The sequence below is a fragment of the Sitophilus oryzae genome, unplaced genomic scaffold, assembly GCF_002938485.1.
Source record: "Sitophilus oryzae breed Bouriz unplaced genomic scaffold, Soryzae_2.0 scaffold_1081_pilon_pilon, whole genome shotgun sequence".
Classification (NCBI taxonomy): domain Eukaryota; kingdom Metazoa; phylum Arthropoda; class Insecta; order Coleoptera; family Curculionidae; genus Sitophilus; species Sitophilus oryzae.
This window is the reverse complement of record NW_022145706.1, coordinates 533,954-559,082: the sequence shown is the minus strand read 5'-3', so window position 1 is coordinate 559,082 and position 25,129 is coordinate 533,954. Positions and strand designations below refer to the sequence as shown.

The window sequence follows — 25,129 nt, the reverse complement described above, 5'->3', positions numbered from 1 at the left end:
TTCTGCAGTACTAAAATCCATTATTTACCTATCGTGTTATGTCGATATTTTACAGCTACTCCAGTTTTTAGTATGTGTTTAGTATGGTCTTTCTACCATATTCGAGATGCACTTATCTACGACGAGATGGTATACGAACTTTATTGATAGTAACTTTATTGGTGTATCTGTATAAGACTTTCTGCCTGGGCAGCGAGTATTAACCATAAAATGTGCTCTGGGTTCTACAGTTAATTTTCACTCGATTTTTCCTCCACTTGACTTCAAAAGACACAAAACACACGTAATAACACGAATCAAAATGCATCATCTTCCAAAACGCAGGGTATTTGACAAAAGTTGTCAAAAAATTATAACCTATAATTTGGCAAGACTTTGACAAACGTCAAAAATCTAAAGGCGAGTTCATACGCATCGGCGTCCGTTTGTCGTTCATCGTTCCGTCAAACCAATAAAATTGAAATACGATCTGTCATTTTTGAAATAAAACAATAAAATCGGTTAAAAACAACAAGTGACGACGCATGACGAATTTATATTTAAACCCATCCATAGTTAACTTAAAAATTATTAGAAACTTTTTTTAGTAAAATAAATAGATTGGTATGGGACGTCATCTGCTTTTCTTCTGTCATCGTCTGTCGAAATCTTACCTGAGAAAAAAAACAGAGTATATTTTCCCTACGGAAGAAATTTTCTGTGAAAAATTAAGGTAAACTAGTATTATCACTCTCAAAAATGTAGTAGTGTGTTTGTTTTTCATTTTTGCAATATAATGAAGTCATACCAAAGTTAAGCATGCAAGAGAAAAAGATATTAAGGGACCTAGTGACTATGAACTTGTTAAACGTTTTGATATGCTTGAAGTAGCGGGTTTGAAAAAACGAATAACACCCATTGAAGAAAATTCGGGCATACTTTATTTAGTCCACGATGAAGAACTTTATTAAAAAAACTTGTACCAATGAGTAATCTTATGTTTATGAATGTTATGTGTTGTTATTTTCTAGAATTTTTAATAAATATACTAAAGAAGCAAATTGTAATTTTAAGATATGTGGATCAGCTTGAATATTGAGGTGATCCAATATTCTTAAAAGTTTTATTGATCTTTCCACCAACATTTTTCTTCACCACACTCGCCCTGTACAATAGAATAACAACCTTTAGTAAATGTTACTTTCACTATATAGTGAATGTTAGAAATTACTAGGAAAAGTCGACAAATCTCTTTAAAATACTACATTCACTGGGGTCCAATACGTAATTGCTAGCATTTCCTAGTGAATGTTAACAATCACTGAATTTCCGACTTTCACTGTAACATATACCGTGCTGGCAACTGTTACTTTTGGGTCGGCATTTACATGTGTGGAAGTAAATCGCATAGGGATCTTATTAAGTCGGAGTGAGAGAAATGCGACCGACCGACGCGACGCGCGACGGTGTGCTGTTGCGGCGTTGCCGATACGCCTTTCCCTATCAAGTAAAGTAAAATCACGATCGCAAACCGCTTATTTTTAAAAGACTTTTTATTCAAGAGATAACAAGATAAAATCATTAGACATGTTTCTGAGCATCTGAAATGGAATTATAAGGATATCGTTAGGGTGTCATTTTTTTATAACGAGAAAACGTCAGTAATCGCGATAATTTAAAAACTCAACTTTTTAACACATAACAGGCCATAACTCAAGAACCACTTTAGATATTGAAACTTTTTTTTTATTTTCAAGATCGGATATTTTACAATATGTTTACATAACAAAAATTCGATAAGGTTGTTTTTTCCATTCAAAAATTGTCAACAATCCATCCATTTACTTTAAGAGCATAGCAATTTTCAGCAATCGTGTAATTTTTTTATTGATAAAGATTTTCACAGACTGTCTACAAAGAAAATATAGCAGAAATATTAACAAAGTTCTTGAAAAAACTACAATCTATTATTTCTAATAGATTTCGAGATATCGATTTTTGAATTCAGAGTTCTAATAGCGCGACCACTATCGAACACCCACCAAATTCCACTTATTTTTACCAAAAATGCAAGCGTTTCTAGCTTGCACTTAAAAAAATTCAAGCTATAAGGAAAATTACAACGACTCGTTAATAAATAAACAAATCAATTATCACGAGACGTAATTAAATCGTGAAGCTGAACACATGACGTACACCTTTCCCTAGAACTTTAAGTATAGTCTGTCCAACGACAAGATCCTTGACAGTGATAGATGTGTCTGTCATTTTAATTTCAAAGTAGTTTATTTTATTTTACAAAGAAATAAGTTGGTACAACTGGAACGCATAGCAGGAAATTGATATATTTAAAATTTGACTGACAAGTGATTACTTCAATATATTGTGAAAAAACTGTTATAAAACTGAAAAAATGTAATTGATTTATTTTATTTAACAAAAACGGTATGTGATAATACAAAACAAACAAGAACAAGACACCACATACCAAAAAAATATAAAAAGAACTATTTCTTACTTTCAAGCTTCATGAAACTTCCCGCATTTCGCATTTATGATTATATTTATCAATATAATTTATCTACATATACAAATTTGTAATATTCGACAGGAATAAATAAAACAACATAAATAAAACAAACTATTTTATTAATAATAACACTTACCAAATTTTATACCTTAAAGGTTGATTAATTAACTTTAATCTTAATTTTTTTAAACCAATACCTTTTGACATTATTTTTGTGCAGTACTAAAATCCATTATTTACCTATCGTGTGATGTCGATATTTTACAGCTACTCCAGTTTTTAGTATGTGTTTAGTATGTATGATCCTTCTACGATATACGAGATGCACTTATCTACGACGAGATGGTATACAAACTTTATCGATGGTAACTTCATTGGTGTATAAGACTTTCTGCCTGGGCAGCGAGTATAAACCATAAACTGTGCTCTGGGTCTACAGTTAATTTTCACTCAATTTTTCCTCCACTTGACTTCAAAAGACATAAAACACACGTAATAATACGAATTAAAATGCATCATCTTCAGGTCATCTTCCAAAACGCAGGTGAACGCAGGGTATTTAACAAAAGTTGACACAAAATTATAACCTATAATTTGGCAAGACTTTGACAAGCGTCAAAAATGACAAAAATCTAAAGGCGAGTTCATACGCATCGGCGTCCGTTTGTCGGTCATCGTTCCGTCAAACCAATAAAATTGAAATACGATCTGTCATTTTTTAAATAAACCAATAAAACTGGTTAAAAACAACAAGACACGACGTATGACGGATTTATATTTAAACCCATCCATAGATAACTTAAAAATTATTAGAAACTTTTTTTAGTAAAATAAATAGATTGGTATGGGACGTCATCTGCTTTTCTTCTGTCATCGTCTGTCGAAATCTTACCTGAGAAAAAAAACAGAGTATACTGACAGAGGTATTGATTGGGTCGACCGGTCAACTGCGACAAATCTGCTATATCCCCTTCCACGTCTCTTAGCAATGTGCACAGCACAGTTTCTCTATTTATTTCATACGTTTGGCAACGTGTTTACTGTTCTCTCTTTGTTCAATACATTATGAACGCCATTGTACTCTTCTTACATATGGAAATCTCGACCCAAGACTAACCTTTGCCAGCCCTTAGTATAAACTATAGTTTTTGAAAGACTAAAGTGTATAAAGTCAAATCATTTTAGGTCGGGCATTTACCATGCATTTACGTTTTTCGGGATTTTAGGGATCCCGGGATTTCGGAGATAAACACATCCTTTTTTTGAAAACCCAACTTTTTCTTGACACTTTCTAGAATGTTCACAAAATCTTATAGAAAACTCAACTAACAATACAGTACGTCTATCCGTTCTGTAGCTACGGGGTATCCGTGAGAGGGGAAACAATATTCTCTCGATGTTTTTCGTAAAAAAATAGACGACGCGTCCCATCAATAAAAATTCGACAAATTTGCAAATAGCCAATAAAATGAGTGGGCGGAGCGATTTGCGGTGACGTACTCGTCAAGTCGACGTATACAAAATATGGCTGTTTATTTAAATTAAGTAAAAATACCCAAAGAATATGTACTACCATAAATGTCTAAATTTATGATAATAACTTTAATAAAATAATTTTTATTAAATATATACTGCTATTATCTTTGTCATTTCTTTGTGTTTATTAGACAAAAAATAATTATTATATTTGGGTATTTTCGGATTACTATAAATATGTAGAATGTAGACCCTAAGTAAATATATGTATTAAAATATTAAGCAACATAATAATACTAGAGATAAAAAAAAACAACTAAAGGCTCTGGTGCACAATAGGTCCCCACGCATTTAACACTTTTTTGGGATTTTTTTGCAAGATTATCTTAAACTGAATATTTTTAAGCATAAAAATTGTTGGATGAATGTGTTTTATCTTTAAAAAGCGGCAAAAAAACGTATTTTCGGTACAGGCGACGGACAGTAAATATGTTAAATTTTCTACACGGATTCAGTAAAAACATCACATATTAGTACTTTATTACCTTATATAGATGTGGAATGATCTAATTTAAGCACAAAAATGTAACGAATCTTCTTTGTAAGCATAAAAATTAAGAAAATATATTTATTTACATCAGCTCAAGCTAGCAATTTTATGACTTTTTCGATTGACAGTTAATCGATCATCGGTATGTCATCTATGGCCTTCGCATAGAATTTGCGACGTTGTCAATAAAATTACTTTATATGATTTTCTTCTGAAATAAAGTTGTTGTGGAGGGACTTAAAACGGTAAGTTATCACTTTAGTGCAACAAAAATTGAACTGTCTAGTAGCTTATTCGTTAGTGTGGATTATTTTAAAGCAATTTCTGAAATAAAATTTGCGGATTTTTCAGGTTCTACGAAAATATAAGTTTTTTTAATATATACTGTTTTTCGACGCGTAATCAATGAAGTTTTGTCATTAGGCTCAATTAGGTTAGCCTGGTTATTTGGAAGGTGGTAATGCATTGGTTAGCCTGGTTATTTGGAGGGTGTTAATGCAATGGTTAGCCTGGTTATTTGGAGGGTGGTAATGCATTGGTTAGCCTGGTTATTTGGAGGGTGTTAATGCATTGGTTAGCCTGGTTATTTGGGGGTGTTAATGCATTGGTTAGCCTGGTTATTTGGAGGGTGGTAATGCATTGGTTAGCATGGTTATTTGGAGGGTGTTAATGCATTGGTTAGCCTGGTTATTTGGGGGTGTTAATGCATTGGTTAGGTTAGGTTAGATAGGCTGGTTATTTGGAGGGTGGTAATGCATTGGTTAGCCTGATTATTTGGAGGGTGTTAATGCATTGGTTAGCCTGGTGATTTGGAGGGTGTTAATGCATTGGTTAGCCTGGTTATTTGGAGGGTGTTAATGCATTGGTTAGCCTGGTTATTTGGGGGTGTTAATGCATTGGTTAGGTTAGGTTAGATAGGCTGGTTATTTGGAGGGTGGTAATGCATTGGTTAGCCTGATTATTTGGAGGGTGTTAATGCATTGGTTAGCCTGGTTATTTGGGGGTGTTAATGCATTGGTTAGGTTAGGTTAGATATTCTGGTTATTTGGAGGGTGGTAATGCATTGGTTAGTCTGGTTATTTGGAGGGTGTTAATGCATTGGTTAGCCTGGTTATTTGGGGGTGTTAATGCATTGGTTAGGTTTGAAGTGTTTGGAAGGGAGTGTTTGGAAGTACGCAGATCACATCGATTTCGGAATCTTACTGAACAAATCCGGGAAAAATATATTTTTAAACAATTGTGCTAAATACTGTGTATTTTATTGTCAATTTATTTTTATAGTGTTTTTGTTTTGCCTCGTTTATTATATTTTTAATTTTTCGTGTTCTTAAAGTGCGTACTAAATGTAAAAAAAATGAATATAAAGTAGAACGTTTTCGTCGATTTTACACAGGGTGAGTATGGCAACACTGTGCATAACCTTGTATTTTACTGTCTTTATGAAGGTTATAATAGGGAGTTTTCGCATTGAAATGTAGTGAAAATTTGAAGTTTTCAATTATTTTTTTTCGTAGAAAAAGTGGTTCATCCAACAATTTTTTTCTTTTAAACCATTCCATTAACTATGGGATCCACATTAAAAATTAAAAAAACCACGATTTCGTGGGGACCTGTTCTGCACAAGACCCAAAACTAAATAATAATAGAGATAAAAGCCTTATCTAATTATTTGCCCAATTAATGTTTTTTTTTCTGTTGATAATATACTTGAATCTCAGCAAATAAAACATATATTATATTATGTTGCTGTAATAAAAGAAGTACTTCCAACTACATATCCATACTAATTAATGTTCGGTCTCCAAAAGGACTCATAAAGAATTTTATACATGTAGAACAATGAAAATGAAATTTAAAAATTTTCTGAAATCGCAGACAAAAAATTAAAACAAAATTTTTAAATAAATTCAGTTTGGAACTCCGCTATTTTCCGCAATTGACAGCTTACGCACGCACGCTTACAATAGCTTATTTCTAATAATTATTAACATCCACTGCAAATTAGTGACATACTAGCCATTATAGAATAGAAATTCAGCAGAAAATAGTAGAAAAATAGCATATCCATATCTAGAAAAATATTGAAATAAACAGAAAATACTTAAATCGAAATGTACACAAAAATATAGAGAACAAATGACAAAAACTGTCAAACTGATTGGTCTCAATCATTTCAGATCATTCGGTCAATCAGCTATCCGTTCCACAACATTGACCAAAAATTATCACTTCACATTACTGTTACGCTGTAAAAGTCAGCCTGTTATTAATATTACTTACCAGACAGCAAATAAAGTCCATTGGGGTCCACGGCCAAACTGGTAACTGCGTCCAAGTGCGCGACCATAGAATGCACCATTTTTCCTGTTGTGTTGTCCCAAAACCGTATATGCCTGTCCTCGTGAGCCGTAATAGTTAATGACAGGGTGGGGTGACAAACGATCTTGTTGATTTGCTTGGCCGTCAAGTTGACACCGTCTTGGCTAGAGGACTCTAAACGCAACACTTGTTTTCCCGTTTCCGCATCGAAAATTACACAATGCGACGAGGCAAAAGAAGCCACTATTCGATTTGGTTCGTCGCCCGCAAAGTCGACGCTCGATGGGATACCGTCTTGTTCTGAGGAGAAGGTATTTAGCAGCTGTACCTACAAAATTGTGTTAAATAAACAAAGGTTTCACACGGAAATGATCCCATATTTAAGTGACTTTATTTATCATATTTCTAAGCTATAATTTTAAAGCCTCGACTATTATTACACATGATGTTGTGCCTTCCATCTTATCTGTTCAGTCAACAAGTAAAACCTGTTCAAGTAAAACAACTACGGCCGCGGAGCCCAATCCGAACGTTAAGGCAGATTTGCACTGGAAAAGTCATTTTTTTACTTGGTTTTGTTGACTTGTAAACACTTGGGAATGTTACCTTAGCATTCAAAATATGTTCGGAGTTAGGGAATGCAATCCCGCATCCCTCTGAGATTCCGCGGGATCAAAGTTGCGGGATTTACCGTGCGGAATCCGCGGGATCAACAAATTACTACTGGGTACCCGAATCGAACTCGATTAAGATCAAACCGCTTCGTTCCGGGCCGATGCGTCGATGCTCGGAATCCGGGGGATTCCCCTTACGGCTTGACCATTAAAAATAAGTGAAACAAACAGCCTAGTTGTTAGACGTTGGAGTTATGTGCGTAAGTGAAGAAAAGCGTTTAACTAGTACTTGTGGACATAAGTGGGACAAGCAAAATTTTAGGGTAAATTTAAAGTTGAATAGCTCTTGAACTAAAAAAGATTTTGGGATGCGATTTGGACCAGGTTTTAGATGAATCTATTGTGATTAAGATGCTGATGTGATTTTTGAAAATATATTTAGCGAATTCTCGTATACAGGGTGTTTTATAAAAGTGTGAAAATTTGATCAAGAATCTTTTTACCGCAAATTTACAATTTTTAAACAATCGAAATTTTTAAGTACGACGAATCTGTATTGAAATTAGAAAAAAAACAATTTGATCGGTTTTTTTTTGTTTTTAATGAAAATACGACGTTTTTTAGAAAAACATGCATTTTTACTAAATGGTACAAAAAGCTTTGTACATTCTGCCTATGCCAAAAATTATTGATATAGAGTGTATCTAAAAGCAGATAACTAACACGAAGTTAACAAAAAACTTCAATTAGAATAATATTTAAATTTAAGTTTATTTAATATTAAATATATTTTTGAACACCCTGTATACATCGGTGTCCAAATTTCTGTACATCTAGTTTAAGATACACGCTATATCAATATATTGTGGGCCTATGCAAAATGTACAATGCCTTTTGTACCATTTAGGACCAAATGTATGAGTATTGTTTACAGTCCCGCAATTTTGCGGATCCGCGGGATTGATTGCTTTAATCCCGCGGGTCTGCGGGATTGATATTTTGGTGCGGGATTGCATTCCCTATTCGGAGTGGACATCTCAAACATAGCTATAGTGTGTAGGCAAAAAACGCCAACCACCAAACCAAAAATAACATGGATATATTACTTAATAAGCAACCTTTAAAAATTTAATAAAAAGCTAAGTTTCACAAAACAATGTAATTTTACAAAATTCTTGATTATTACCAAATGAATACTACTTTCACAACTACTTTTGCGTATTTACAAATAAAATTTAGACCATAAATACAATTTTGTTATAAAACTTCATGCTTTTTCTTTTCAAATTTACTAAACACAACGCTATATAAATATTGAAATATCTGCAGGAAAATCTTCCAGCCGGTACGCTAGTCTTTAATCAGTCTTACCTAGCCTTACCTTTAATCAGTCTTACGTGACATAAAACGTAAAAATATCTTAACTGACACGCAAAATTGAAGTTAAAACGCTAGGTATGGACCGAGTTTAATTGGCAATCTAGGATTTTGGAAAAAGTATTTCTTTATTATCTGCTATTTTACTGAGGCATTTTATGATTACTCAACTCAGTAAACAAAAATCCAAAAAAGTAACCCAAGTAGCATCTATCTGACTTCAAACTAAATCTGACCTGAAGCGACGTCAGACTTGTGCAAATTTAGGTCGGGTGCTGGTGATACGACCTGTGACGTCGCTTTCCTATTAAAAGCGACGTCGTTGGATCCGAGTCGGTAAATCCAACGATCTGTCGACGTACAAAATAACAACGTACCATTTTTATTAATTTCCCAACGTCGTTCCCACGTTGGCATGCACGACGTACATATACTTGAACTAGCCCGACGTCTACCCGTTGTCCGAATAGGCTACGTCTCACTGATAATCCCTAAAGTAACGTCCAATTATATTTTGTTGTATTTTATGTTCATATTTATAACCTAATTTACGTATCTCTATTTACGTCCGTAAATACAACCAACTAAGTAGCATTTGCGACCTAATAAACATCATGAACATAACCTAATAAAAAGTTTTTGTAAACAAACTTATGCCTAAAAAACACTAAAAAGGCATTTAGACATTCATCTACATTTTACAGAAAGAGGTTGAGGCTTTTGCAAAATAATAATAGTAGTAGTGATGTCTTGCCTCCACTCATAAATGATTTTTATCTGGAAGAGATGCTGCATTACAATGGTGCATCTTAATTTCATTTTTTAGCTTAGGAAACCAGCAGACCCCATCCGCCTCCCACATGTGAGGTTAGGCTTAAAAAAGTGGCTGCCCATTTTTTTAAGGAGAAAACAAAAACTAAAATATAGTTGCACAAATCCACAAATCACTGATACGCAAAGTGAGGTTACGTAGCGTACGTTGGAATTATATACGTCATAATACGATTGCCGGTCGTCCGGTTTGATGACTTCGGTCGTGTGAGACGACTAATGTTGGAGACCCGGTTGGAATTGGTATATTGGTAGTTCATATTAAGTCGGACACAGAAATCCGCCATTCTTAACACGTATCCGGTTGTCAACCATTTTAAAATCGTTTTTTGTTTTTAAAATTTATATTCACATTTCGATATCTAGTAGAATAATATTGATAAGGTTGAGTTTGGGGGAAACCACAGTACAGTTTTATGATTAAACTAGCTAGAAAATTAAAAAAATATTTGGCGAGTAACTTTTTTATAGATATTTTTATTTCATAAATCTACCTAATTTTGAAGGCGCTCGTTGTTTTCCGGAGTATTTTAATCAGATATATCAAAAAAGTGACTTCCGTTGACAAAACTGATGTCTGGATTAATGATTCAGACTTATTATAATATGAAATAAGATAGGCACTTACAGTTATATTCGAGGAGTGATGATGAATCCATTTGTAATTAGGTAGTTTGGTTAGGTTTTTATGTATTCTTGGTAGCGAATATGAAACCAAACGTAACGTAAGTGCTTAGCGACGAATTTTAAGTGACTAAAATCCAACGTAATATGACGTTGGTAATTGGTAGAATTACATTCCCTATTAGGTCAGATACCGACGTCGAGGCGACCCGAATCTGTATTCCCTATTTAGGTGCAAATAAGGGTCGTCAAGTGGTCGAACCGACCTTGGTACCCGATGTCGGGTTTATTGAACGCGACGTATACCCGACGTTAGATAACGTCCAAATGCTACTTGGGAATGTTTAAAATGAAATTACACCAGTTATAACATAAAAGAGAAATACTCACCAGAAATGGGCATTTCATATTTTGATATAAAATATGAAAGGTATAGAATGTAAGAAAAATAAAAATAAATAAGGTGGGTTAGGTTATAAACGTCACACTAATTATGAATAAGTATGATCAGTCTTTTTGACATAAACCAATAAAATTGCATAAAAAACGACCGACGAATGAATGTAATTTCATTCTTGGTATTATTTTGACATAAATTATGGTTTCTACATAAATTAAATAATATAACATTGATGAAAAGACCAAATATAAGGGAATAAATTGTTAAATAATTTTTACAAGTCATTTCCATAAGTTACTAATTCAAAAAAGTTTTTTAACAGCTTTTTAACTCTCCAACCCGGATATCAACCATAGACTAATCAAAATCTGACAACCGACATAAAACTGTAATCTAAAAATATGACAAATAAAGTGACATTAAATTTGGTCCACGAGTAATCGCCACAAAGATGTGTGTGCTAAACCACAAAAATGATTAAAATAGAATACCTTGCTATGTGGAGACCACAGCTTAATAGTTCCGTCGGAAGAACAAGAAAGCAACTGTTGTCTGGTGTGCAACACCGACAATCCCCATACCGCATCCGAGTGTCCTTGTAGAGCAGTATTTAACACATCTGGTTCAAAGAGATCATATGGATCAATGTTTGAATTTGGGACATTCCAACAATTAATTATGCCATCTAAACCACCGGAATAACAGTGTTCTCCAGTTCCAGAAATTGCCAAAGATAAGACAGGACCTAGAAAAGATGAAAATTAAATTATTCGCAATTATATTAATTTTAAACAGTGTCCACCTGTATGACTTCTGAAAGTGTACAATGGTTCAACATCTAAACTGGCACTCTTTTTAGCTGGTACAGTTTTCTGTAAATTCCATAATTTCAAAGTATGGTCTTCACTTGCCGTTATTAAAACCGGTTCAGTTGGATGGAAAGCCAATGCTCTTACCTATAAAAAATATTTAGTCATTCCTAGGTTATTTAAATCTATATACAGGGTGGTACAAATTGTATTCGGATAATCTTCGGCAGCATTCTACCGATAAAAATGAATAAAAAGGTTCATATAAATTTATGTCCTAAAATGCTTTGTTTTGGAGATACAGGCTGTAGAAGTTCATTTTTATTTCGATTTTTGCACATAATTTCTGAACTAATGTAAATATTGTGATGAAAATTGGTGCCTGGGTGTTTTTTGTTCTGTATATTTTTTAACTGGTTTGAAGTGTAATAACTTTTCGTCCTGTATAAAACTACCAAGTGAAAAAATATACATTTCCGCCAATTCTTATGCAAAAAAGATCTCTTGTTAAAAACTGCTACAAGTAATGTTCCTTGAGATATTTGGTATCGAAATAATCAATACATGTCATCATCAACAAAAATTGAACATGTTTACTAGATCCTTTGAATAAGAAGACTAAGGAAGGAGCATAATGCTATCCATGTATTCATGCATGGTGGGCGGAAAAGCCACCATAAAAGCTCTCTAGGGTGGGGATCCTTGACAGTTCTGTTTGACGATTCATTTGACACATTTGAATTTGATTTGAAATTTTGTGGATTTGTCAGTCTTTACGGAGCTTATTTTATGTTATTTATTATTTATTCTACTACTGATAGTTGTATAAAGGTGGTAAATCTAGATGGAAATTGTGGCAGAACTTAAATTAACAGTGACACTATCGCGATTTATCGAAAAAGACTCTAAAATAGTTGGTTGTGTAGCGTGCGGTAAAATCTCGGCAAAAACTGAGTGAAATAATGGAACAACTTTTCGCTAGTAAGTGACTATATAATATACTTACGTGTAGTAAACCGATCATTTATGAAATTCACTTAAATTAACTAAATTATATATTTTTCTTGCATTTTAGCTTTTATTTATTACTGTCAAAGATTAGATGTCAAAGAATTTAGATACGCTAATTTGACTTACCTGCTTCAGTAGCGTATCGGATGTTTGTGTTAATAAATACTTATTATAACTTATCTATTTTTATTAGAATTATATATTTTTATACAATTTTAATAACTACCAACATTTATTCACAACGTAAAATAAAACAACATATTATTGAGTCTACCCCACGTCTACCCTACATCATAGTTTTACATTTTTTAAATAAAATTAGAACGACACTGATAAACCGGAATTTAAGTCGGCCATATTTGAGGCCCATCGCGGTGTACCTAAGATTTTTGATATGCTCCTTCCTTAGTCTTCTTATTCAAAGACTAGATCACAAATTAGGTATACTATAAGTATACAGATGAAAATCTTGTCCCTAATTCGTGGTACGAAAATTGTTTTTTATGACGATGAGCAAAAAGTAAAATTTCGTGTGCGCAAAAACAAACTCGCATTTAAACAGCGTAATAACTGGGCCGGTCAGGCGCTGTGCACAATTTTAGAGGCCATTAGTGGGCCTGCTATGTGCGCAAACTAGTAACCTAACTAGTGCGCGACTCCGAAAATTGGAACCACGAAAAACAATGCTTTTGACGATAAGTTTATAATCTGTATAACCTGAGACTAGATAGTTGTTAGCCTGAAATCATAAATTTGAAATGTTTTTGTACGAAAGGTTCTTGAACCAGAATATTTTTCTTCATAATTTTTTCTTAATTTAAAAAAAAGTTTCCAGGATTATCTAGTCAACATGTTTATTTTTTGTCAATAACGACGTGTATTGAAAATTTTCTTTCCAATTTTTCTTTTAGATGCTGAATTAAAAAACAAACATTTTTGTATTTAATGTGTTCCTAAATTTTTAGATTTCCCAGATATTCCCTGAATTATATTTCATATGGCGCTTTCATTAGTAAAACACAAGCCAAGATACCAACTGAGGTGGCTTTGATACAAATTTAACAGAGTGAAGTCTGGAACCAGGGTTGGGTAACGACACGTAGAAAATTAATTTTCTGCGTGTATGTAGAACAATGCGTAGAAAATGTCGAATATGTAGAATATTAAGTAGAAAATGTATAAAATCCGAGTACATGCTCAAAATCAATTTCGTATATTTAAAGTTGTTTTTTCCCGTTACAAGTTTCCTCCTAGGTATTTTCTTTAAATTCTATAACTGTGAAAACTGTTATACGTGCGCGCCCTCTCTCTATTCTGTGACGGTACTAACTACTGAAGATAAGAGACAGTAATCGTCGTAATCGATCTGAAGACTATTAGATTATTTTTTCTATACTAAGTCTAATTTTATAGTACAAGTTTCGGTTGTTCTTTTTTTTCAATTTTATCAAAGAACCCTGGTTTTATACACTCTATATACAGTGTATTATTATATTATAGTTCATAGTTTTTATTTTTATCATTATGATAGGTGTAATAGTTTTCTTGTTCTGTTTGAGTTTTACTCTTGAGAAATAGTTTTTGTTAAATATTATAATCTCTCCAACAAATCATTATTGGATTCTCCTATTGGACAGACCATCTCTATTTCAAATAATATAAAATTCATTGTTAAGGTTTTATGACATTATCCATTTGTTAAATGATAAATAACAATTAGTTTCAATGTTATTAATCTATTTCTTGTGCTACTCACTGTGTTAACGTATTAAAAACAAATATAAACGTCAAAAATGGCTTTCAATATACATAACTAATTTTCTACATACAGACATGTAGAAAATGTAGACAATTAGTTGATGTAGAAAATTAATATTCTACGTGTAGCAAATACGGTAGAATATGTAAAATTTTCTACCTACCCAACCCAGTCTGGAACCAATTATTCCAAACTTCACTTCACTTCACTGTAAGGCGGTACAAAGTCGGGTTAGCTAGTAATTATAAAAACATACCCCATCAAAATGACTCCTCAATGTATATTTGGCGTTCCACGTTTTACGAAATGCCTCCTTGCTACTGGCAATATCGTAGGTGCTTTCCGCATCATTATTAACTGTCAACTGTGCCAATTCTCCTAAACCTAAAGTCGAATCGATATTGTCCTCATCGTTAATTCCCAAAGGCCTTTTTGGAACTTGTACTAAAAAAATTATGTTTTTTTATACTTTTTAAAACTTTAATGTAAGTGTAATACTTTTATTCCAATCGTTCGGATCGTTTTTTAGCTCTTGCTTTTTTTCCGCTTCCGACAACCTGTTCAATTCATTAAAAACTTCTAAAGCTAGAGCGTCCACATCTTCACCTTCTTTCTTGATGTTTTTAACTTCATCCTCCATCTCTACACTAGGATCAAGATCGCCGTCGTCGCTCATATCGTCGTCGTCATCCATGTCTACATCAGAATTGCCCAAAAATCCAAAATTGACCATAACGGCTGCTTCAGTTTCCAGCATCATGGCTTCAGCTAGTGAACTTGGTTGTGCTTTTTTAGCTGGTGTTCTTCTTCCTGAAATTCATATTATAATTATAAGAAACAAGATTTTATTCTGCTAGTATTTTACTTTCAATTATTGACATTCAGAAAAATATATATCAAAGTCCAATCCAAAAGCGCCAGAATCCCTATAAGCTCAGACGATATTTTGAATATTTTCAGTTATGGCACCACAAAATAGCCGTCAACGTTCAAAATAATCGAGTAGAGAAAAGACAAATTGCTGATCTATTGGTTTTGGCATTTCGTTGTAGTGAAAATCGCAGTTTTAAGTAAACAAAACGAAGATTTAATTTCAAATTTGTCACAAAAAACTCAGAATAAAATTGAAAATGACAAATATCAGATAAAAATTAAGAAAATCGAAAATGGTTGTCAACAGATTTAAAAAAAATCTGATGACAACTGGCAGTATATGCCATGATTGCCAAAATAAAGCCTCTTTTATCCACCAATTTCCTTACTTGAAGCGACCTGGTGCTGTCTTTTTTTACCCGGATATGAGATTATAAGAAAAAAATGCGCTCTAAGTTTCAAACGAATTTTTGTTTATTAGAAATTTAATTTGGTGATAGCACAGATTATACAGATTATAGACTTTGTTTTTTCTTTATAGTTTTTCGTGGTTCCAATTTTCGGAATCGGGCACCAGTTAGGTTACTAATTTGCGCACATAGCGCGCCGACATATGGCCTCTAAAATTGTGTACAGCGCCTGACCGGCACAGTCATTAGAGAGATATCGCAAAACCGAATAGCGTCATGCAGTATTTACGCGTACCTTATCATGGTTACGACAAAGACTACAGTTACGATATGCGCGAGTCAGTTTTTAACGCAACACCCGCTAATAACGTTACCGCCTGACGTAATTTGCGGATCAATTACACCAAGCGCTATTTCTAAATAACGTTTAAAAATTGCTTAAATGGGCATGTGCGGGTATTTGACAACCAGGGCCGGCCGATGAGATCTTTTATTTTAGGTTATGTTTCAATTATTTTGAATTATTACTTTAGTTTTATTAGGTAATTTGATATTTAAGTAGCTGGGATTAGTTTTTATTAAATAAATATGACCCGAAATATGGATTCCACCTCTTCCAATATTAAAGAACCTATAAAGAGGCTTAGGTTTACAGAAGATGACGACTTAGCCCTTCTAAGAGAATTTGTTGTTTGTTGCCCTAAACCCACTGGCAGACGTTGAACAATAAAGCACTGGAAATAAGCACTTTAGCCCTTTAGTTTTAAAATACCTAGTAAACAATTTCAAAATTTTAAATTCAAAGTTAGGTTAAGTTTAAATAGCGGACGCGACGCGAACAGAATTCTTTCCGATCCGATAACTATAAATGAAGAGAGTTAATACCACCTCACGTAAAGGAAATAACACCTGGCCTTATTTACGTCCATGCACGCTATTCGGTTTAGCGATATCTCTCTATTACGCTGTTTATTGTTATTTTACGCGAGTTTATTTTTGTGCATAGGAAATTTTACTCTTTTGCACATCGTCATAAAAAACAATTTTCGTACCACGAATTGGGGACAAGATTTTTATCTGTATACTTATAGGATACCTAATCTGTGGTGATAGTTTCGACGTCTTTGTATAGTTAGGTTAGGTTGCAGCCAGGGTTCGGAAGTAGTTAATTAAGACGTAATTTACCTTATTAACTACGTGAATTTTTTAGAATTTTTAGAATTTAGAATGAGTGGGAGGGGGGTTAATCACTTCGACATTACAGATCCATTGTGTCCCCCTTTCATGAATCATAACTCATCATACAGTCCCAGGGCTTTGACAAAAGCCAGTATCTGGGACGGTTTTATAGAGGGTAGTTCTCTATCTCCAATATCAGTCGTACCAAAATTCATGGCACGAATGGTTGTCGTCTCGGCGCACTCAGTGATGAGGTGTCCTGGTGTTTCACCATCTTCCCCACAGAATCTGCATTCGCCGTTTCTTCTTAGTTTCAATCTACTGAGGTGTTCATTGAGGAGACAGTGTCCTGTTAAAAGCCCCGTGACAATCCGAAGATTGTTCTTACTCAGACCCAGGAAGATCTGTGATTTTCATTGATCATAAGCCCTCAGAAACTTCTTCGATTAACTACGTGTAGTTTTTCTTCAAAAACTACGTCTTTTCCCGTTCATTAACTACATGAAAACTACGTTAATAAACTATGTATTGATATTATGAATAATATTCCTTTGTATGAGGTGTAATAGAGATAATATGATGTAAATATTATATTTAAAGCCATATTTCTTCTGTTTTCTTTAATACATTATGTGTTTTTAAAGCTTCAACTTATTATAACCTCACCTCAAACCTTTGATATTTGAAAGTTACATACATAGGTTACATAAACTACTAAACTGCATTAACTACATGTAATGTAGTTTATGTAGTTTGTAAAAGTAACATGTAGTTTTCCGAACCGTGGTTGCAGCCTAACCTGCACGCCAACTTTTATTGATTCCCTATAACTAATTTGATTAGTTTTAATTACATAATATAAGAGTATGTATGAAAGTTAATAAAAATTTGGAGATATCGTTCCTTGGAAAACACCAGGAACAATTTTAGGTCTTCATCAACACACTTATAAAATAGTGTAATGTCACTGTCATTGAAAAGTCATATTATTTTTTATTGACATTTACTCTAGTAGAGATGGTTTTAAATTCTGATATATAGATTACTGTTACTCTAATTGATCATGGTAGAGATCAACTTTTGGACTTAAAACCATATCTGCTAAAGTTGGCTAGAGTAACTGCCCAACAGACAATAATAATATAATTTTTCGGTGGCATTACATAAATCATAATCACTATTTTATAGATCTGTTGACTAGGACCAAAAACAAGGACATGGTTTTAATGTAATAAATACAGAAAAATGTTAGTCTCTTCTTCAAAAGCGAATATCTCCAAAATATATAAATCTATTGAGATGAATCAAAAAACAAGCTATCAAGAAAAGATACAACAAGATAAAAATATTTTTAAATTTCTTGCATTGTTAATGTACTCCACAGGGTATTTCAAATGTTCATCAAAATATCAACATTCTGTTTTCCCTTGTATAATTGACAGATGGCAACTTTCATTTTTAACTTAGAAAGAGATACTAAAAAGTCAAATAATTTAGCTACAAATTGTTTAAAAAATCATCAAAATAGGTCCACTAGAACACAATATATAAAACTATAAAGGTAACCATTTTTTGTGCTAGTGAGTGTATTTCAATAAGAAGAAATTCAAACAATCAATAAAAAAAATTCAACTATGTGAACTATGTACCATAACTGAGAGTAATATTTAAGAAAAAAGTACCATTTTAAGTTGATTAGCATTTATTTATATTTTGAAAAAAATATAGTATGTCAATTGACAATATAACAAAATTTGAAATATCAAAATACCGTCTTCTCTACTTAAAATTGCTGCACTCCATTCGCGAATTTCAAGTTCGTGAGCTTTAAGCCCTGGGCTAATCCAGAACGGTTCTGAAAGGAGCTCTGCGCGATAGACCGGTGCCTCTGAGCACTAATTTATAGGAAGATACTCGAGGGGACAGGGGATCTTGGCGCGGAATAGTTCTGAACGTTCTGATGACTCAAATGAATGGAGGGAGAGTATCGCGTTCTTGAACAGTTCAGAGCTGCACAACTGCGTGAATAGAGGACAGTAAATAGAGTAAGGTTATTAGGTAATAAACGCTTATTATGACACTATAACTGTCAAAATAAAGATAAGTTATCAAAATAAGGGTCCCCCTAATACCACACATTGTTGTCATAACTCTAAATGAAAATACTTAAAAACATACCTTGCGTTTCACTGGCCCTCTTGTTAGATTCATTCCCGTTCACCGAACCACTATTATGATTCTCTTCCTGATCTCCATTATTATTGTTTAAACCGAGTAATGCTCGCACTCTGGTCGATCTGACATCGATAATTCTATCAGTATAACCGATTTCTTGTAAGTATTGTTTCAACAGCTGTCTTCCTTGTTTCCAAGTGGAATTTGACACTGAAACATAGCTTTGATCCTGGTCAATTTGCGATTCGCCATTCTCATCGATGACGGGAGGTTTCATATCGCCCTGCTGAAGTTCTGTACCGTATTTTAATTTATGAAACTTTGCTCTCTCCTGTTTCAAGGCGTATTCTAACATTTTAATGCGCCGTACCAGATCGTTTTTCAGATTTTCTTGGCCTTTTCTTTCGCCTTGTAAAAATGCAATCCTAGCCTAATTAAAAGAAATAAAATTTATTAATAGAGATATATTACAAAGAAGATACTCTTACTACTGTTATAAAAAAATCAGTAAGTAATGTAAGTTAATAAAGTCCTGCCTACACATAATGTTTTAGACAAAAAAAACGAACGGTTTACTTCAACCGAATTAAGGAGAAAGTCTGGCCTGACTGATGAGATCATTCAGTTTTACAATTAATTCAATATAATCAACAATAAAAAAAATAAACATAAAAGTCTAAAGAACAAAAAAAAACAGAACTTAAAATTTTGCGATACTTTGTACAGGATGACCCATTTTCGCGTGTTTTACTGGGTTTCTCGTTATGAGCAGAAGTATAAAGATGCGGTTTTCGCATTACTATACTCCTTTTTTGAAACTAAAAATGGTACACACATATTTTTTGTCATAGCCCTCATAGTTCCTGAAATACAGGGCGAAATTGAAATTGTTCCATTTTTCGACACCCCTCATATCTCGGCCATTATAACTTATCGAAAAAGTGAAAATCGAGTTCCAAAGAGATTTCTAAGTAAAATTCAGTGGCGCAACTAAAATCAAAATACGAAGAGGGTCGAAAAATGCAACATTCTAAAATTCGCCTTGTATTTCAGGAACTAAGAAGATTAGGTGTGTACTACATTAGGAGTTTGAAAAAGAAACTGCTGTTAAAATTTTATCATAAAAATATATAAAAATCTGACGTAAGCATTTTATAAAACTTATATATTAACACTTAAATATTTTTGAAGTCTTTTATAAAAAAAAATAAATCTTTTTGTTGACTTACTTAAGTCTATTTCTTAAAAGTCTTTTAAATCTATTTCTATTTCGGAATAAAGATATAAATCACAAATCATTTTGAAATAGACTTAAATCTTAAGTCAGCTTTCGAACAATGACTTAAAATCAAATGACTTAAGTTACTAAAACGATTTAAGTCAAAAACAGACTTAAGTTTTTTGTGAGCTTGGAGCTCTATAAACCTTGTATGAAAGAACTATTTTCAAGAAATGAACCCGCCATAATGGTATAAACGTTATTAAAAAAACTCGTTTTGTCTACACTAAAAGAATAGAACTAAATTTACAAAAAGTAGTTTTATGTAAATTTATGGTTATATACCAGCGTCTTTAATAAGCGACTTTTAAAAATCTACGCATAACGCCACAAATAAAAAATATTCTGAGAAAATTGTTTACAGATATTTAATGATTATTACCAAAGAAACCTACAATATGATGGAAAAACGTGGAGTCAGCGATGACTATGATATGAAGATTTCTGTTATTTTATAAGTAAAATTATATGCGGAATGTCATCAATCGTCATTTCCAAGCTAACTGAACACCGTTTTTTCAGAACATACGATATTTTCACAATTAGCTTTGTATGTATACAAATTAAATTAAACCGTAAATTACAATTTTCTAGTAAAATTCCATGTTCTTTCTTTTCAACTTCACTAAACACAATGAATGCTATAATTGAAAAAATAAATAAAATATTGTGTAATAAAATAAGGAACCTTAAATGATATGTCGCCAATGGCAAAGTTTACAGAATATATAGCAAACTTTAAATTTAAAAAAGGTATCCATTATTTTCAGAGACCTGGTTTATAAGTTAAAAACAGAAGAAGTAAAACATAAAATAGTAAACTTATTGATGCCATATAATGGAATAATTAATAATAAATTACCTATAATAATTATTAACATATAATCTACAATTAACTGTCTTTATGATTTAAGTGTGGATAAAAGGTTACATGTTTAAGATCACATTACAGTTGATAATTAAAATATATTTATTTTCTCACCAAACCCTAAGGTTTGTCATTATGAGTGTATCTCTTCTCATTTCTATTATTGCTAATGGACCCCCTATGTTATATATTGTTCAACGATTTCAATGCGTTTGTGGAAAATCTATTTTATACATAAAAGGTTGTTAACTATCATCTGATAACTGTCGCTAAAATCCAATTTAATCCCCTATATAATAAAAATAAATTGATGAAAGGTATCATTGCACAACATAAAATATTATTAAGAGAGGAGGATCAAAATATAAACAGACTCAAAGCTCTTTAAAACAATTTTACAACGCGTCTAAATTTTAATAGATATGTGCAATATATTAAATCTAATGTACATAGTGTCCCCTTTTGAAACTGGACTAAAACATACCTACCATACAATAAAAAAAGGCGTCAGAGTAAATTTGAATATGAAGATTGATGTTATTATAGAGAGACAAAAAAAAATTATTTATATGGTCTAAATTTCAATATTATGCACAGTATAACGTATAATAATAAATAAGTTAAATGTGTGTTAAATGTTTGATTTTGACAGTTAAAACAATCTAATATAAATAATTTCCCATTTTGAAAGTGAAGTAGTAGAATAGTACATACTATGCAAGTACTATGTCAACGAAAAAAAAAAAAAGAAACAGGGTAAGGTTGGAAATAAAGATTGCCATCAAAATTATATGACGAATGTCACTGATCATTTCCAAGCCAACCTAACAACATTTTTTCCGATCATATAGTAGTGGTAGTAAGTGTATCATTATTACAACTTAATATGCTATTTTTACACAAATATATTAATTACAAAAAAGAGCATTTAATTGAAAAATTCTATACCCAAGCAAAAATTGCCAAAAAAATTGTGAAAACCTTAAGGCAAGGTCTTGGTTTTTTATCATTTATCATCACTCTTCACACTATAAAAAAATATACATTGATCAATCTAAAGAATAGGTAATTATTGAATTGAGAAAGTGAAATACTTACAAAACAACAATATGGAATTAGAAAAAAAAACATCAATCTTTAATCTGAACAATGCTTAATCTTTTAAAACCATACTTTGATCGCGATCCTTACTTGTAATTCGGCTCTATCCACTTCCCATTGTGATCTTTCCAGCTCAAACCTAGCCCATTCATGTTGGATAAAATGCAATATTCCCGGTATGGAATAATGAGTTTTCTGTTGCTGCTGGGGCTCCTCATTTTGTTTATTGTTGGCTGAACTAGCAGCCTGCGAGCCCATTTGTCCCCCGTTCTGATTAAGCGACGTATCTTCCATTGTAGATTGTCCAAAAGCAGAATTCATACGTCTACCATTTCTATTCAAATCGCCATTTTATTTTCAATTTCCAGTCGTCGAGACGTCTCTGAATTTACTTGGCCATGTATTTGATAATTTCGTTAAATAACACCACTGTCACTTAAAACTAGAGGAATAATATTAAAGGATTTATTTTGAAGAAATGTTTAATCCTGCAATCCGCAGTAAAAATATTCCAAATCAACTGCCTAACCAACCCATTAACATCTGGCGCTTTGTTTCTTTCTTTCACGAACTTTTTATATCGATCTATCTTTGTTGCCATCATGGCGGACATGCCAGTATTTGCACTAGGGACGGAACATATTTAATAAGGTATCGATATATTTTGTCATTTCAATATTTACTTTTCCATAATTTTTAAACGACTAATAAAGAAATTAAATATGGACATATCTGATTTATAAAAAGGAAAATATGGTATTACCGAAAATACCATACATATATCTATTTTACTCTAACTTGCACTGTTAAGCACTGTTAATTTAAAAATAAAGTTGTTAAGGATAAAAACAAAATAAAACCATTAATTTCTATTTTCAAATATTTTTATTTAAAAAAAAATTATATAACTGGAAAAATAGCTCGTGCATAACTGTATTCATTCTTACACTTTTTGATCCCTTATCTGCCCTTTAAAGCAAAAAATCGCTATCACTAGGAAGGAAAGGCAGAAGTTGGCTAGATCGCCGTATAGTCGATATGAGAAATTATTAGTAATTTATTGGTATACATTTTGCAACTTATTTTGCCCAATTTTCATTTCAAAATAAAATATTCATGAACTTATCGAAACGTTTCAATATAAATGTATCGATATTACATAGTAGTCTTCCCAGTCCTATATTTCCCCCCACCATTAAATGTGGATTGAAAAAATTTGGTTGAATTTCAAATTCAAATTGATTCATATAAAATTAAAATTTTAAGTAAGTACACAACCAGTCAACGGTACCAATCATAGATCTGACCTGACTAATAATGTTAAAATAATAAGTGACTAATTTATCATGTAAACGTCAGAAACCTAAAATCAATACAAAATTTTTTTTTGGAAAAATAAAATATTAAAAGTTTGCAGCTCTGGTTTGTAGGCATATTACAAAAAAAAGCATTTTAACAAGAGTATTTATTATTAAAATATAAACATTTAGGCACATTTTTTCTTTTACATTTTACATTTATTTTATACATGTATATTATTTGAATATATATACCTTAATATTTTATGCTTAAGGCTATTGGCAAAGATCTATCGATTATAAATACAATTTAAAAATATTTACAAGAATTCTTCACACCAATCGTTAAGGCATTGCCAGCAGTCGGTTGATTGCTTTGAATTTGCTGAACATGTATCTTTCATCCATTCCTTAAATAAATCCTGGTTCTTTTTTAAAACCAGAAACTGACCGAGAACTACAAAGGCCTGAAACAATTATCAACCTTTCATTAGCTTTGCTTTATACAAAATAAGATATATAGGATTAATAATATATAAAAACAATACATGCCTTGTCGAATCCAGCTTGAATTAGTCGATCCCCAAGTACTTCGCCTACACCAGCTAATTCTGTTACGGGCTTCTCACCCATGGGTTCGGCAACAAAATTTCTGTGTTTCTGAGATGTACTAGACATTGTCACGTTCCTTTTTACAAAAACTTTTATTTCAATTCAGAACAAAATCTCAGTTAAAATTTTATTTAAAGGAGACACGCCAGTTTGACAAATGACATTGACAAAAATGACAAAGACAAAGAAATGTAAAAACGTAAAAAAGTAAAAACAAAAAGGAGAAAAAGGCTCGCCAACATAAAAAAAAAATTTCAGAAGAAAGTTCAGAGGCAATAGCGTTAGTATATTCTGTGGGCAATAGGCCATAGGCAATAGGCAATGTGCGCGTTCAGGGAACACAGCGGCTGACCGACCGCTGAGTATTTTACTCAGCGGCTGACTGTTTTTGCTTGTAAAAAGAGACCGTTTAGGGAAACCGCTTACTCAGCCACTCAGCCGCTGACTGTCCCTGAACGCGCCCAATTACTATGGGCAATTACTGTCCTCCCTTAAGTGTCCTCCATTTACGCAGTTGTGCCACGGCGTTGTGCGTTGTGCAGCTCTGAAGTTCAAGAACGCGATACACTCACTCCAGTCAATTGAGTCATAAAGTTCAGAACTGTTCCGCGCCATATGGAGGCACCAGGCTATCGCGCACAGCTCCTTTCAGAACCGTTCTCGAGTAGCCCAGGGCGTGAAGCTCAGGAATCTGGAACTTGAAATTCGCGAATGGAGGACAGCAAATAGAAGTATTATATTCGATCCAGCTTTATTTATTACATACACAACCCTGATTATAATTAGACTGGTCTTACCAGAGAATCTACTCTTTGGTAGTACTCTAGTTTTCCGGCCTTAGCTGCCAGGGCTATTCGGCCATCGTAAAACTAAAAGTTAAAAATAATTACTTTTTTTATTTCCCATTTTTCGTGTTAATTTTTTATAAAAGAGATAGTTAATTAGTCTGAAAAGAAACGTTAAACGCCACTTTTTCTATGAAAGAAATAGTTAATCTGGATAGTTTCTATGAAAAAAAAACGTTTAACGCCACCACGCCACTGAACTTTTTGAAT

General features: G+C 32.8%; 2 protein-coding genes across 2 annotated transcripts in view; both read right to left on the bottom strand.

Moving 5' to 3' along the window:
* Positions 1-22,738, bottom strand: part of LOC115880494 (striatin-3) — a 28,358-nt gene extending 5,620 nt beyond the window's left edge. Inside the window, exons 1-7 of the mRNA XM_030897707.1 lie at positions 22,255-22,738; positions 18,920-19,346; positions 14,778-15,089; positions 14,536-14,723; positions 11,503-11,656; positions 11,192-11,445; positions 6,816-7,182 (exon numbers count right to left, since the gene is read on the bottom strand). Of these exons, the coding sequence (XP_030753567.1) occupies positions 6,816-7,182; positions 11,192-11,445; positions 11,503-11,656; positions 14,536-14,723; positions 14,778-15,089; positions 18,920-19,346; positions 22,255-22,485 (1,933 nt within the window). The 5' untranslated portion in view covers positions 22,486-22,738. The remainder of the gene's footprint in view (positions 1-6,815; positions 7,183-11,191; positions 11,446-11,502; positions 11,657-14,535; positions 14,724-14,777; positions 15,090-18,919; positions 19,347-22,254) is intronic.
* An 876-nt stretch (positions 22,739-23,614) lies between these two features.
* LOC115880214 (barrier-to-autointegration factor) lies at positions 23,615-24,257 on the bottom strand. Its single transcript, XM_030897364.1, has 2 exons — positions 24,015-24,257; positions 23,615-23,929 (listed from the first exon to the last, which is right to left on the bottom strand). The coding sequence occupies exons 1-2, from the start codon at positions 24,138-24,140 to the stop codon at positions 23,783-23,785; spliced, it is 273 nt and encodes a 90-aa protein (XP_030753224.1). The 5' UTR covers positions 24,141-24,257; the 3' UTR covers positions 23,615-23,782.
* Between the last annotated feature and the right edge of the window lie 872 nt (positions 24,258-25,129).